This window comes from Stegostoma tigrinum, chromosome 4 (assembly GCF_030684315.1).
Source record: "Stegostoma tigrinum isolate sSteTig4 chromosome 4, sSteTig4.hap1, whole genome shotgun sequence".
In the NCBI taxonomy this organism is placed as follows: domain Eukaryota; kingdom Metazoa; phylum Chordata; class Chondrichthyes; order Orectolobiformes; family Stegostomatidae; genus Stegostoma; species Stegostoma tigrinum.
Window position 1 is genome coordinate 18,513,506 of NC_081357.1, and position 12,045 is coordinate 18,525,550.

General features: G+C 37.4%; 2 protein-coding genes across 2 annotated transcripts in view; one reads left to right on the forward strand and one right to left on the reverse strand.

Moving 5' to 3' along the window:
- The window catches only part of ppp1cb (protein phosphatase 1, catalytic subunit, beta isozyme), a 107,795-nt gene extending 103,268 nt beyond the window's left edge, over nt 1-4,527 (forward strand). Inside the window, exon 8 of the mRNA XM_048530822.2 lies at nt 225-4,527. Within this exon, the coding sequence (XP_048386779.1) occupies nt 225-329 (105 nt within the window). The 3' untranslated portion in view covers nt 330-4,527. The remainder of the gene's footprint in view (nt 1-224) is intronic.
- A 1,714-nt stretch (nt 4,528-6,241) lies between these two features.
- The window catches only part of trmt61b (tRNA methyltransferase 61B), a 79,973-nt gene continuing 74,169 nt past the window's right edge, over nt 6,242-12,045 (reverse strand). The window contains exon 7 of the mRNA XM_048531872.2: nt 6,242-6,282. Coding sequence (XP_048387829.1) covers nt 6,263-6,282 — 20 coding nt within the window. The 3' untranslated portion in view covers nt 6,242-6,262. The remainder of the gene's footprint in view (nt 6,283-12,045) is intronic.

A 12,045-nucleotide genomic window follows, 5' to 3' on the forward strand; every position in this document is an offset into this window, starting at 1 on the left:
ACATCCTGCTGTCCTCAATTTGAATTCCAATAAGTGTTAGTGTTTGTCTTTTGACTGTTATTTTGAGTCACCTCTTGAAATTTTTCCTTTAGCTTGGCATATATTTTAATTGTGCCTGTTTGAAGTACCTTGTGACACCCACTTCAAACTTGTATATGAGGTCCATTATTTGCTTAAATGATTGTATCATTTTCAGTAAATGTGCATTTCATATCTGTTTTTAGATTCTAAAGCCTTCTGAAAAGAAAGCAAAATACCAGTATGGAGGTTTGAACTCTGGCCGCCCTGTTACACCCCCTCGCACGGCAAACCCGCCCAAGAAGAGGTGAATAGCAAAGACAGCCCCAAGCACCTAATCATTTGTACACAGAGATAGTTACAAATATACCAGTTCATATTCTAAAGTATGTAACCTGTAAGCACCGTTCAACCATCTGCTGCTGTCTTTGTGAGCCTCAATGCTTGTAAAAAGAAATGAAATAACTAAGTCTTTTTGAAAAAAGGTTTTCCAGTAAATACGCAGGTGTGGCATATTGTAATGTAAATCAACGTAGTACAGTAAACAGTGCATTTGACTTTTTTTTGTTTGACCTGGGACGAAGGTCAGCAGATCTACCTAAGGCTGGGTAAAGGCTATCCTTCCAACCTTTGAGCTTTATCTGGCAATCCCTTTGAAACTTGCAATTAATTTACTGATTTGGTTATTTATTATTGAAATGTGTATCTGCAGATACAGATGTGGTATAGGCTCCCCGAAGGCCTATTGCAAAAACTATAAAAACAGTCTGATAACTAAAGGCCTCATCAAGTTCTACAGTAGTCACGTTTAAGTGGTGCATGGGTTGTCTCATGTTGGTGCCAATCTGGTACTGTTGCATGACACAGCTATGACAGTACCAGTCTGGTATTCATATCAGTTATCCACATTTTCTTTGCAGTTGCACTAAAGACTAGCTTTTATACAGAGGTATTTATTTGCCTTGTGATGATTTTCCATGCTAGCTTCTGAATAGTCTATGAGACACTTAAGTTATGAAGTTGTGAGGGAAAGAATTGGAATTGGCAAGTTTAGAAAGTAAACTTAATGCAATTTAGCAGAGCAAATCTAATGAATTAGGCTTTTCGAAGCAGTTAAAAGCCAGAGGAAGGTTCAAAGGAATGAGTTTTGTTTTTCCTAGCTTTAGAATTAAATATTTTAATTTCTGTGCAGGTTTTCACACAACCTGTGGCTCCCATGATTTTCTAATTTTGCATACGCATGCAGGGCCCAGTTAGTGTCTGAGTTGTTACACATGGTCTTGTATCATCAGCAATGACCCTACAGAAAGCTAACAAAAAAGTTTAAGTCTCAAAAGCTCTAAAGATCCATCCCAGTCCTCAGAATTTGCATCATTGCAAGTGTGTAGAGACGGTAATGAGGAGTGCTGATGTTTGCTTGTCTTAGTTTGGAATGCCAGAGAATATGAATGTCATTATCTAAAAGTCTTTTTTTAATTAAAACCACAATTGCATGATTTACTGATAGATCTAGCAGCCCTTGTTTTAATGGATTTGTGCTCTCATTCTGAAGATTGAAACTGTAGCGTTCCTAAGGCAAAATCTGAATTGTGCTGCCTTTGAGGGCTGTTCCCGTATTTATTTAAATCAGTTATAATGAAGCCTGAGGGCATTATTCTGTTGAGATTGTTTTGTTAAGGATGCTGTTTTCAATGCAATCTTAATCCTGATATAAAGATTTTGTTTCTTTTCTCTGCAAAGTGTTGTTTGATCTGTTAACTCTTGCACAGGAGCAACTCTTCAACTCCTATGAAAATAAGTTGAATAATGTCATACTTCAACTGACTAAACTCATTTTATATCATTACTGAAAAGGGCAAATGTCATGTCACTTGTGGTAGATTGTGTAAAGAGGTTCTTCCTTCTCTAATGCTTTTTTCTTTTGCTCCTTCCTTCTTTTAACGGTACTGTATCCTTTAAGAGCAAAGCTTTAGTTGTCACTGGATTTTCACATGCCAGCGATGTCATGAGTTTGGTAATATATAACATTACACCATTTACTGTTTTGCACTGCATGGGAGAGGTCTAGTGTCGAGAATTTATAATATGTGAAGTAGGCATTATATAGAAGTTGTAGGTAGTGGTATTTATTTCTACAGATTATTTTAAGAACAGAAAAATTGAGGATTTAAAAGGGTATTGGCTTGAAACACAAACCTTTAGCTTTTCCTGTTTACCATTTGGATGCAGTTTAAACATCATGCTAATGTTTCTGCATCTCGTACTGTTTCTGACTTGCTCTGTCTTACTCCTGTGGGAGATGAATATTTACATTTTAAGTAAACAAGTTTAAAGAACTAAAATGTAAATTTAGAACATGAATTTATATATTCTGCTCCCACTGTCCTGACCTACTGTAAGTTCACCTTAGCTTTACCATAACTCAGCAAGATCTCCTTCCATTGCCACTGGGTTAGAATTTAAACTTCTCCCTTTTTATGATTATCTGCTTACCCTTGATATTACTCTTGTTCAAACACTCTTTATCCCAGTAGTCCAAGTGTGGTCTTAGCAACGACTTGTAAATACCCTAATTTCTGAAAACCTGCAAGTTACCTCCTGTCTTTATATCCTCACACTATGTTCGTTTGCTTTTACGTTTTCCCCGTACTATTTGATATTAAAAGTGCATTACTGTTTGCCCCAGAATCTTCCAAGTATCCTTATGGAAATTGAATTCATTTCCATATACTCTGAAGACATCGTTAAGAATACTGCTCTCATTTATCTGCATTTCATTTGCCATATATCTGACCAATCACCATCTTTCTGTGGATTTATTGTTGAACCCTGTTCTGCTTTTCATGTTTTATTGTCATCAGAAATTTATTAACATATGTTTGACTTATTAGATTTTGGACAAATGTGTATAAATGAATCCCTTCAAAATTCTTTGTTTTGTAATCTGACAATGCTGCTCCCTTTTCCAACTTTCTCAACAATGTACCAACCATTTGCCTGATCTACTCTGGATTCCTGTGTTTTTAATTTCATTTTAAATACTATTTGTCAGAAACTTTCAGCTTGAAAAGTTCAAATAAGCTGTTACTTGGAGTTATCATTGCTTGTACCTTGTGGAAAAATTCAGAAAATGTACTAAGATATTTCTCCTTCTAAACGAATGTTGTCCTTCAATTTTATCTGTAGGATATGCCTTTGGCTTCTGCCTAAGAACATTTTTAAAAAATAATTTGTCTGTAGGTGAGACTGATGGCTCCACACATACCTGGTCAGATTCACTGGCATTTTAAAACATGTATTGGTATATATTTTCTGCTTCACCTCGTGTGTCATCAATTCCTCTTTAAAGACTGCAGTTTTGTTCATCAAATATTCAGTAAATTTCCACTGATAAGTCTTACCAAATATGTTAGGATTTCCTATGGTGAAGTTGTAGGTGGATTGATCAACACTTTACTATAAATGGACTGCACTTATGTTTTTGTAAAATAAGAAACAGAAGCCTTTGAGGAAATTGGTAAATTCATCTCCCACCCTGGGAGCCTATGTCAGATTTTGCATCTGCTGGGTTTCTTTTCAGTTCATTCATTTTACCAGGATCAATTTACATAACATAAAACTTGACAGTGAAGGCTGTTGAAAGAAAGTCATATATATACTCTTTTTCCGGCCTTTGGAGAGAGCTTCATACAGATCAGTGATGGTAGAAACCTATTACAGCAAGTTTGCCAGTAACAGAAAATTAAAACATTGTAACAAAATGTACAGCTGTCACAGTATGTAACACAGCTGCAGAAGACCCGTGTATGTTTTCAACAATGGTGTTAGTTATGGGAAAAAAGTATTTAAATTAACTTCTAAGCTTTTCTTTAAAACTGCCTGTTTTTGTTTGTTTGCTTTGACTATTAAAATTCCTAGGATTAAATGTTGCACTTCTTTCCTTCAGAGCTTCTTCCAAAGCATCGTGTGACACAATCTTGTTCTGTGCAAAATTGTTCAGGCTACAAATTTTCAGAATCCACTTGTTTGTCATTTTTGAATAAATTTATAAAAACTTACATTTTGTCAAATGTTATTTATGTATGTTTGAGGACACTGCATTATGGGAACAAACAAACCATTCTCTTTAAAAGTGCAATTTGTTGGCTAACAAAATGGCTTGTGGTTCTCTTATTTGGTAATTCTACTGTACTTGTAAAATTGGGAGCCCAATGATTAACTTGGAATTAGTGTGATTTGTTTGTCATCATTCTAGATCTTTTTACATGGTTTGATCATAGTGCACTGTGACGTATGAATTGTACAACCTTTTGTATTGATTTATGAACTGGAGTGATAAAACAAGACCAATATTATGCAGATATGTGTGCAACTCTCAATCACAGTATCCTGTGTAAACCTCTGGTGGGGCCTTTCCTTGAAAGCAATTGGTTTTTTTAAAAAAAAATGATTCAGTGTGTTTTGTGCTAAAATGCCCATGTACGTTATTAAATCAATTTGAAACCAAAATTTGCTTGGAAGTTTCAATGGTGAGGATTAATCTGTGGTTGATATTTGATCTATCCCTTCTTATTTTTCTCTTGATTTCAATGTTTTGTTAAATAGCTTTAGAGAATTGCATGTATCAGGGTCTGATTGCTGGAAGAGATTAAGGGCAGCTAATTTAGAGTCACATAGCACTGAAACAGACCCTTCGGCCCAACCAGTCCTAGTTTGCCAAACACTCCAATAATTTCTTGCTACTAGTATTTGAATATATTTTGCAGCCAGTACAGTGTCTACTAACCGTCAAATTTGCAAAAGATGGGTTAATTTTCTAACTATTAACTAAAAACATAGTTTTGCTGCAGCTATATGCTGTTAGAATGAAGCAAACAGAAGTTGTACTGTTACTATATGCTTTTCAGTGATTGGGTAAAATAGATCTCTGTGCATACATGCAAGTCAAATTCTCTCATGTTCGCACAAAGGGCAAAGTATAACAAGTTAGTTCGTAGAAGTTGACAATCCAGTAGTATGTTTTAAAAATTAAATTGTACATTGTAAAAACAGGCTATATGGGACCAGCTATTGTGTATGATCCATATTTGAGCCCTCTCACCACCTTCCTTTCTGTGCTGTAAAATTCTGTTATGCTAGACTTTTAATCCTTTTTGAAAAAGAGTAACTGAAATATTGTTAAGTACTGGCCACCTCAGTTCTGTTTTTTTTTGGGCCAAAGATGGTTAAAAGAATATTTAATACTGGTGTCCAAAGTTTATTTGGGGTTTGGAATAAGGTGGATTTGGGAGAATCTATTGCCAGAGATGAGTGGGTGGGTACCTGGAGAAAACACTACCAGGCCAGAAAGTAGGAATCTAGGACTGGAATGAATTGCGTATTTCTTTCAAATAACCAGCACGAGCATGATGTGCTAATTGCCTGCCTTGTGCTCGGACTCACTTACGCCCATTTTCGTACTTGTGTTTCCCATTAAGTCCATTTTATGCTTCATGCCTAAATTGCTGTGCATAGCAGCAGCTTCCACATCTTAACTATTCTTTGCTTAAAGTTTCTTCTGAATTTCCTATTGGATTTATTAATAACTATCTTTGTATTTACAGTTTATTTTGGACAGCATTCCTCCCCTATTCCCAACTGACGTTACTTGTCACACCTGTTATCTGATTTGATTTATTTATTGTCATGTGAATCTTGTTTCAAAATACAGTGAAAAGATTCTTCAGAGTTGCTGCTCTCTGGCACTACCTTAAAACACAGAAAACTAAACCGAAACATAGAATATAAAGGCAGAAAAATGAAGAAATAAAGAAAAAGTGGTTCTGTTTACATGTCATTCATGTTAAGTGCTCTGTCATGGGACTGACGGCCAGGCATAAGTACCCTTTGCTGTGCCACTGCTGGAATGAAAATTGTCACTCTTCAGCCCCATCTTGCCTCCACCAATGCCCTTGATGGACCTCGCTAATGCAGATGCCACCAGCTATCACGCCGGCCCAAACTCAACTAAGCAGCCACTGCTGATGCTGCCTGCTCTTGTACTAGGGTCAAACTCACCACTTCTGCCTCCATGAATCAGTGCCAGATGCAGATGCTACCAGGAACCCAAACTCTTCTCCATTGCAGCATTCATGATTCAGTGCTAGGACCAGCTTGACGATGCAAAAGCAGCCACGAAATCAAAATAGCTTCTGATGCTGCTGCCATGAGTCTGCGTTGCTGGGCCCACTCGCTGCCACCGATACTATTGCTGCAACTGAGCTTCTTGAGGTAAGTAAGAAAAAAAAGAAAAGACTGGATAAGAGGAAAGAAGCAAAAAGACTAGCAGACAAGCCGTGTGCTCAGAAGCGTTACTCCACTGCCATCTCACTGGAACACTTTTGTTGTCTTAAAGAGCATCTGCCAGATTTATCCCTCAGCTTTTCCAAAGAAAAGAACTTGTTCAATCTTTGCTGTTTGATGTAACCTCTCAGTTCATGAAATTGTGCTAAACCTTAATTGGTAAAAGAAAATGGCAGTGGAAATGCAGATAAAGGTGAAGTTGCCGTAGCCTCAGAACTGTAGGGCTGCTTTTTCAGAGAAGGAAATATGACTGGTGATTTAATCTGAAGGTCACCATACCTCAGGCAAGGGACAAGGTTGAATGGATGAAACTTCATGGTGACTTCAGTCAGTGTGGGAATTGAACCAAAGTTGCTGTCATAAGTCAGCCAACCGAGCTAACCACCCCCCTTAAAAAGGTTGTTTATTATTGATTTTGTGCTAAATATGAAATGATTCAAGCTGTCTTTAGCAGAGACAAGGTACAAATGCAAAAATAAGAATAACTATTCATAAAGTTGCAACACTGTGACGGAAATGGGGAAGGAACAGTATTAGTTTTCCACAAAGCAGTAAATGCATTCAATTCAAACAAGTGGATTATTTAGTTTTAGAACATCTGTAATGTCTAGTACCATTTCAATATTTTCGCAAGGTGGAGGATTCACATAACAACATAGAAGTCTATAAATTATGAGATGCATAGGGTTGATGGTCAGAACTTTTTTCCCAGAATTGAAATTTGGGTGGCTGGGTGGCACGGTGGCTCAGTGATTGGCACTGCTGCATCACAGTGCCAGGGACCCAGGTTCAATTCCACTCTTGGGCGACGATTTTGTGGAGTTTGCACATTCTTTCCGTGTCTGTGTGGGTTTCCTCCCACAGTCCAAAGATGTGCAGGCGAGGTCGATTGGCCATGCTAAATTGATGTCTATGAATATGCAAAAAATGAAAGGATATGGACCATGGCAGTCAGAAGGGGTTAGTTTAATTTGGTACCTGGTTTGACACAACAACATGGCCAATAGGCCAATTCCTGTACTGTACAGTTCTATGTTCTACGATAGACAAGAGACCTCATTATTGAGAGAACAACGAAATCTGCAAAGTGGATTTGAGGAGGCAGTGGATATCACTTTTTTAAAAAAAGCTAAGGCAACCAATAAGGAAATATTGATACAGACCTTGAAAGAATGTATAAACTTGAAACCGGAATAAACAGGTGGTAATATGGCAGATGAATAACGTGAGCTTGAGTAACTTTATAAATATTGAAAATAGCACGACATTCAAGTTTATAATTTTGTCTTGCCACAATGCAGGAATCTCATGGCTAAACACAAAAGATGGAAATTAACTATAAATGTGTAATAAGAATTCGGAAAAGGGCAACACACCCTTGCTTCACGATAGCCCAAGTAAGAATCAAGACTTTGTTTTAAACAGAGTGGAATTTTTGGATAACCTGCATTGAAATTAGGCTTGAACCTAAAGTCCCTAACAATGAATGACTGCCACTGTGCAATGAGGTATGATTGTGGCAGTTGTTGGATGCTGGAAGGTGTCATGAATTTGAAAACTGGTTGGTATAGCTATGTGTATTCCAAATGGATGACAAAAGGGGCCAGCCACCTTTTTAAAGCCCATTAGTCCTGAGCAAATCCATTATTTTCCATGGAATGCAAGAATTGAGAGTAACATGAAAATGTGTATTAGTAATCAGTAACCATCAATGAATTCAGAAAAGGAAGTTACTGTCCAACTTACTCAATTTGAAACAAGTTTCAACAATCAACACCATTACAAAATGGAGTATCTAGAACTTCTGAAAGGCTTTTGATACTTGAGTATAAAAGGTCAACAGTTGAACTCTGATGATTCAGAGTAAGCCCTGTGAACGAATAAGAACTTTACTGAAGTGTAGGAAATAGTGAATAAATTGGTAGAGGAAGTGGATTAAAGTAGGGAAGCAAGTATGGAATGTAATTCCTCCATTCAATGCCACTTTATAATGGGCTGAAAGGCGGCCATCTATGCTGCATACTTCATTTATTGCTGTTTCTAATTTGCATCAGTGCTCTGGATTCAGAACTGTATTCAAGTGATCTGATTACAGATGACAAATGAGAAGTGGCTGAAAAATCTGAGAGATCATAATAAGTGATGTAAATAGATCAATGGCACATGAAATTAAGTATGGGCTAGTTTAAATTGCTACACTTGGAGGGAAAAATAGATGACGAATATGTGAATAACCAGAGATCTTAACAAACTCAAAACTAAAGATGTTCAAAAAACACAAAGCAGAAATTGACTAAGTTGGGGGATCTTGTACTTGAAGATCACAGTAAGAGTAGATAGAGATCAAATTTTATAGACTGTGGTCAGATTTCACCTCGAGTATTGTGTCCAGTTTTGATTATTTGAGAGAAAGCATCAAAGCATTAGAGTCAATGCAGTGTGAAACTGGTAACAGTTGTATTTTATGATCTATTCACTGGATTCTAAATACAAAGTCATTTTTCTCCCTCTTAACTTGCTGTCATGTCACTATTTCTAAATCAAACACAAGTCTGTTTAAGCAGAATTCTTTTTTTATATTCAATACTTGTGTGTCTTCTCTAACTTGATTTGGGATTGTAACATTTTTTAAATGTTTAATATTTCTTTTTAAAATTGTAATGTTCTCAGTCACCCTCATTCCGATGTGAAAAATGTGTAGAGTTTTATTTCTGAGAATGAAAGAAGCCAAATGTTTTTTATCCCAGATGTTCCAAGACTTCCACAAATTTTTTGTTGTCCTCTTACCTAATGTGGGGCAGTGCAATAGAAAAATTTACAAACTCTTAATCTAACAGATTCCATTGCAATGAACTAACCATTTAATTTGCAGGTAGTGGATGCAATTATTCTTGCCCAAGTAATGTATTTGGTGAATGAACTAACTAACTGTACTGTTTACATTTGAGGGGAGTTAACTGGCGAGAGAAAAATGGATAAGAAATGAAAGAATTACAATCTAATCTACCTTAGGTGGAGAGAAAGGAACTGAATTTTAATTATAAATTCACTTAAAGGCAGGACAAGTATTGATAAAGGGACAAGAGATAAAAGATCTTTTCAAAATGAAGTATAGATAATTTGTATTTCGGAATGTTAACTACCAATATGATCAGTATTTGTTCCTAAATCACTGAAATTAAACCAAAATATGGTGGATGTTGGAAATCATAGTTCACTAGTTCTAGCAGTTTTTGTTCCAATGCTCAAGCAGAATCTGGAGTCTCATGTTGAAGTCAGTTTTAGTAAATACTAAATTGAGCTCATTCTAATAAATGCTAGTCATTTCTGATTGGTGTTAAACCTGCTTCGATTGTTTTCAATTGTTTATATCCTGCCGAAGGGCAAAGTCTTTTAATTTTGTGTTTATAAAAATGAGACTGAAATGTTTTACAAACCATACTTGAAAGGGTAGCTGCTGTTTGAAAAGCTGGTATCCTGAAACCCAATGCAGGTATCATGTAAAAACCGTTTGGATTAGCAGTAACTGTAGTTTGAGTTGCAGACTATCTGAAGCCAACAGAATGTACTGATACAGCTTGTGCTGGTAACAAGAAGTTAATTAGCATATGGACTTATCAACAACTGAAACTTCTTGCCCAACAACAACTGTGGGGCTGGGTAACTGTACAGCTAGGAGCTGGAAACAAAGAGAGAGGTAGGTGTGCACTTCTTCCCACACTGGAGAGTGGTCTCTGTTTTCTGCAGTCAAAACTCCTACAAACCTGAAAAAAAACCTGTTTACCTTGCCTGCAGCGGTTGTTGCAAGCTGTGATTTTAAACTGATAAGTCAGAGACATAACGGACCAGCCTCCTTGTGCCTCTCACTAAGCAGAGAGAGCAGCTGGAAAAAAGCAGCTGAAGCCAAGTGATGGTCAGCAGAAGTCATGAGGATTATCTCAACACTAAATGGAAATAAAGATGACTAAACAATCTGCCAATACCTTATAACACAGTGGGAAGCTGGATGAACACAGCAGGGCAAGCAACATCAGAGCAGTGGAGAGTTGACATTCCGGGTCGAGACTGTAGTTCAGAAGAAGGGTCTCAGCCCAAAATGTCAACTTTCCTGCTGCTATGATACTGCTGGCCTGCTGTGCTCATCCGGCTTCACACCGTGTTATCTCAGATTCTCCAGCATCAGCAGTTCCTACTATCTGCCAATACCTTATTTTGCCCAGTGTGTTTCTGTAAGAGGGAGTTTATAGCGGATTAAAGTTTTTATTAGAATTATATACTGATGGTTGATAACTGTTTACCCATAGCTAGATTCTAATTTCTTATAAAAAAATATTGATTCTTGTTCATGCTTTCTCTCAGTTTGGGTCAGAAAATCTGGTAAATTGGAGAACTTTTTTTTTAATTTTTAGCTTTTGTGGCGATGAATACTGGGGCTTGATTCCCAGTGTGCTAGCCAAGTAAGTCATGATATCTGTGCACTGTCCACTATTATGCCAGTATTTGCAAAGTCTTTATCCAGAATGTAAACGTCAAGATACTTTTGTGGATTTAATACATTTTGGTTCATAAATCTGTTGTTAAGGTGAACCAGACCATTCAACCACATCCATACCATCACTGAAACCTGCTCTGACTTTGACATAAGGAGATAGAACATAGAACAATACAACGCAGAACAGGCCCTTCGGCCCCCAGTGTTGCGCCGACCTGTGATCTAATCTAAGCCCATCCCCCTACACTATCCCATCATCATCCATGATAAGGTGGGGCAAAACTGTCATCCTTGGTTTTGTTACCTGCACTTTCAATCTATGCCAGGCCAGCCCTCCCATGTTCTACACTGCATGAACTTGACATCCAGAAATCCTACAGTTTGGGTATTTTTGCATCCAATCCTATTCTTCAACGAAAGATGTTGAAGGTCAGCAGGTTTGGTAGTATCCATTTGAAGAGAGAAAAATAGGGGTAATATTAAGTCAGAGATCTTTTGGATATTCTGTTTTCATCCTTTACCTATACGGAAATAGTTTTAATTGCTGGGGTTTGACTGTCTTAGCCTCAGAATATGCTACTTTGCAAAGCATTCTAGATCCAGCCATCTTTTAGCAGATTTGTCCTCTGAGTGGAGATGTGTGATTTCATTATCATTTTAACTCAGATACCGAAACAATTGATGTCTGCAAAAAGCAAGATCTAGGCCATATTCAAGATGGGCCAGCCATATATATTTGTGGTTAGCTTTATAAGTCGCAGATTTAGAATTCTGATAAGTAACTCACCACCTGACTCCTCCACCTACAAATTGCAAATCAGAACTATGGTAGAATACTCCTACACACCAAAAATTGTTGAAAAACCCAGCAGGCCTGGATCTCAGACTCTGCTTCTATGGATAGAAGTCAGAATTATCTGCTTTGGTCACAAAAACAGGAAAATGGATTATTATCTGAATGGTGGCAGTTCAGGAAAAGGTGAAGTGCATCTGAATGTCATGGTGCAACAGTCGCTGAAGGTAGGCCTGCAAGTGCAGCAGGTGGTGAGGAAAGCTAATAATGCTGGCCTTCATAGTGAGATCATTCGAGTACAGGAGTAGGGATGTCTTGCTGCAATTATACAGGGCCTTGGTGAAGCCACACCTTGAGTACTGTGTGCAGTTTTGGCCTTCTAGTCTGAGGAAGGACATTC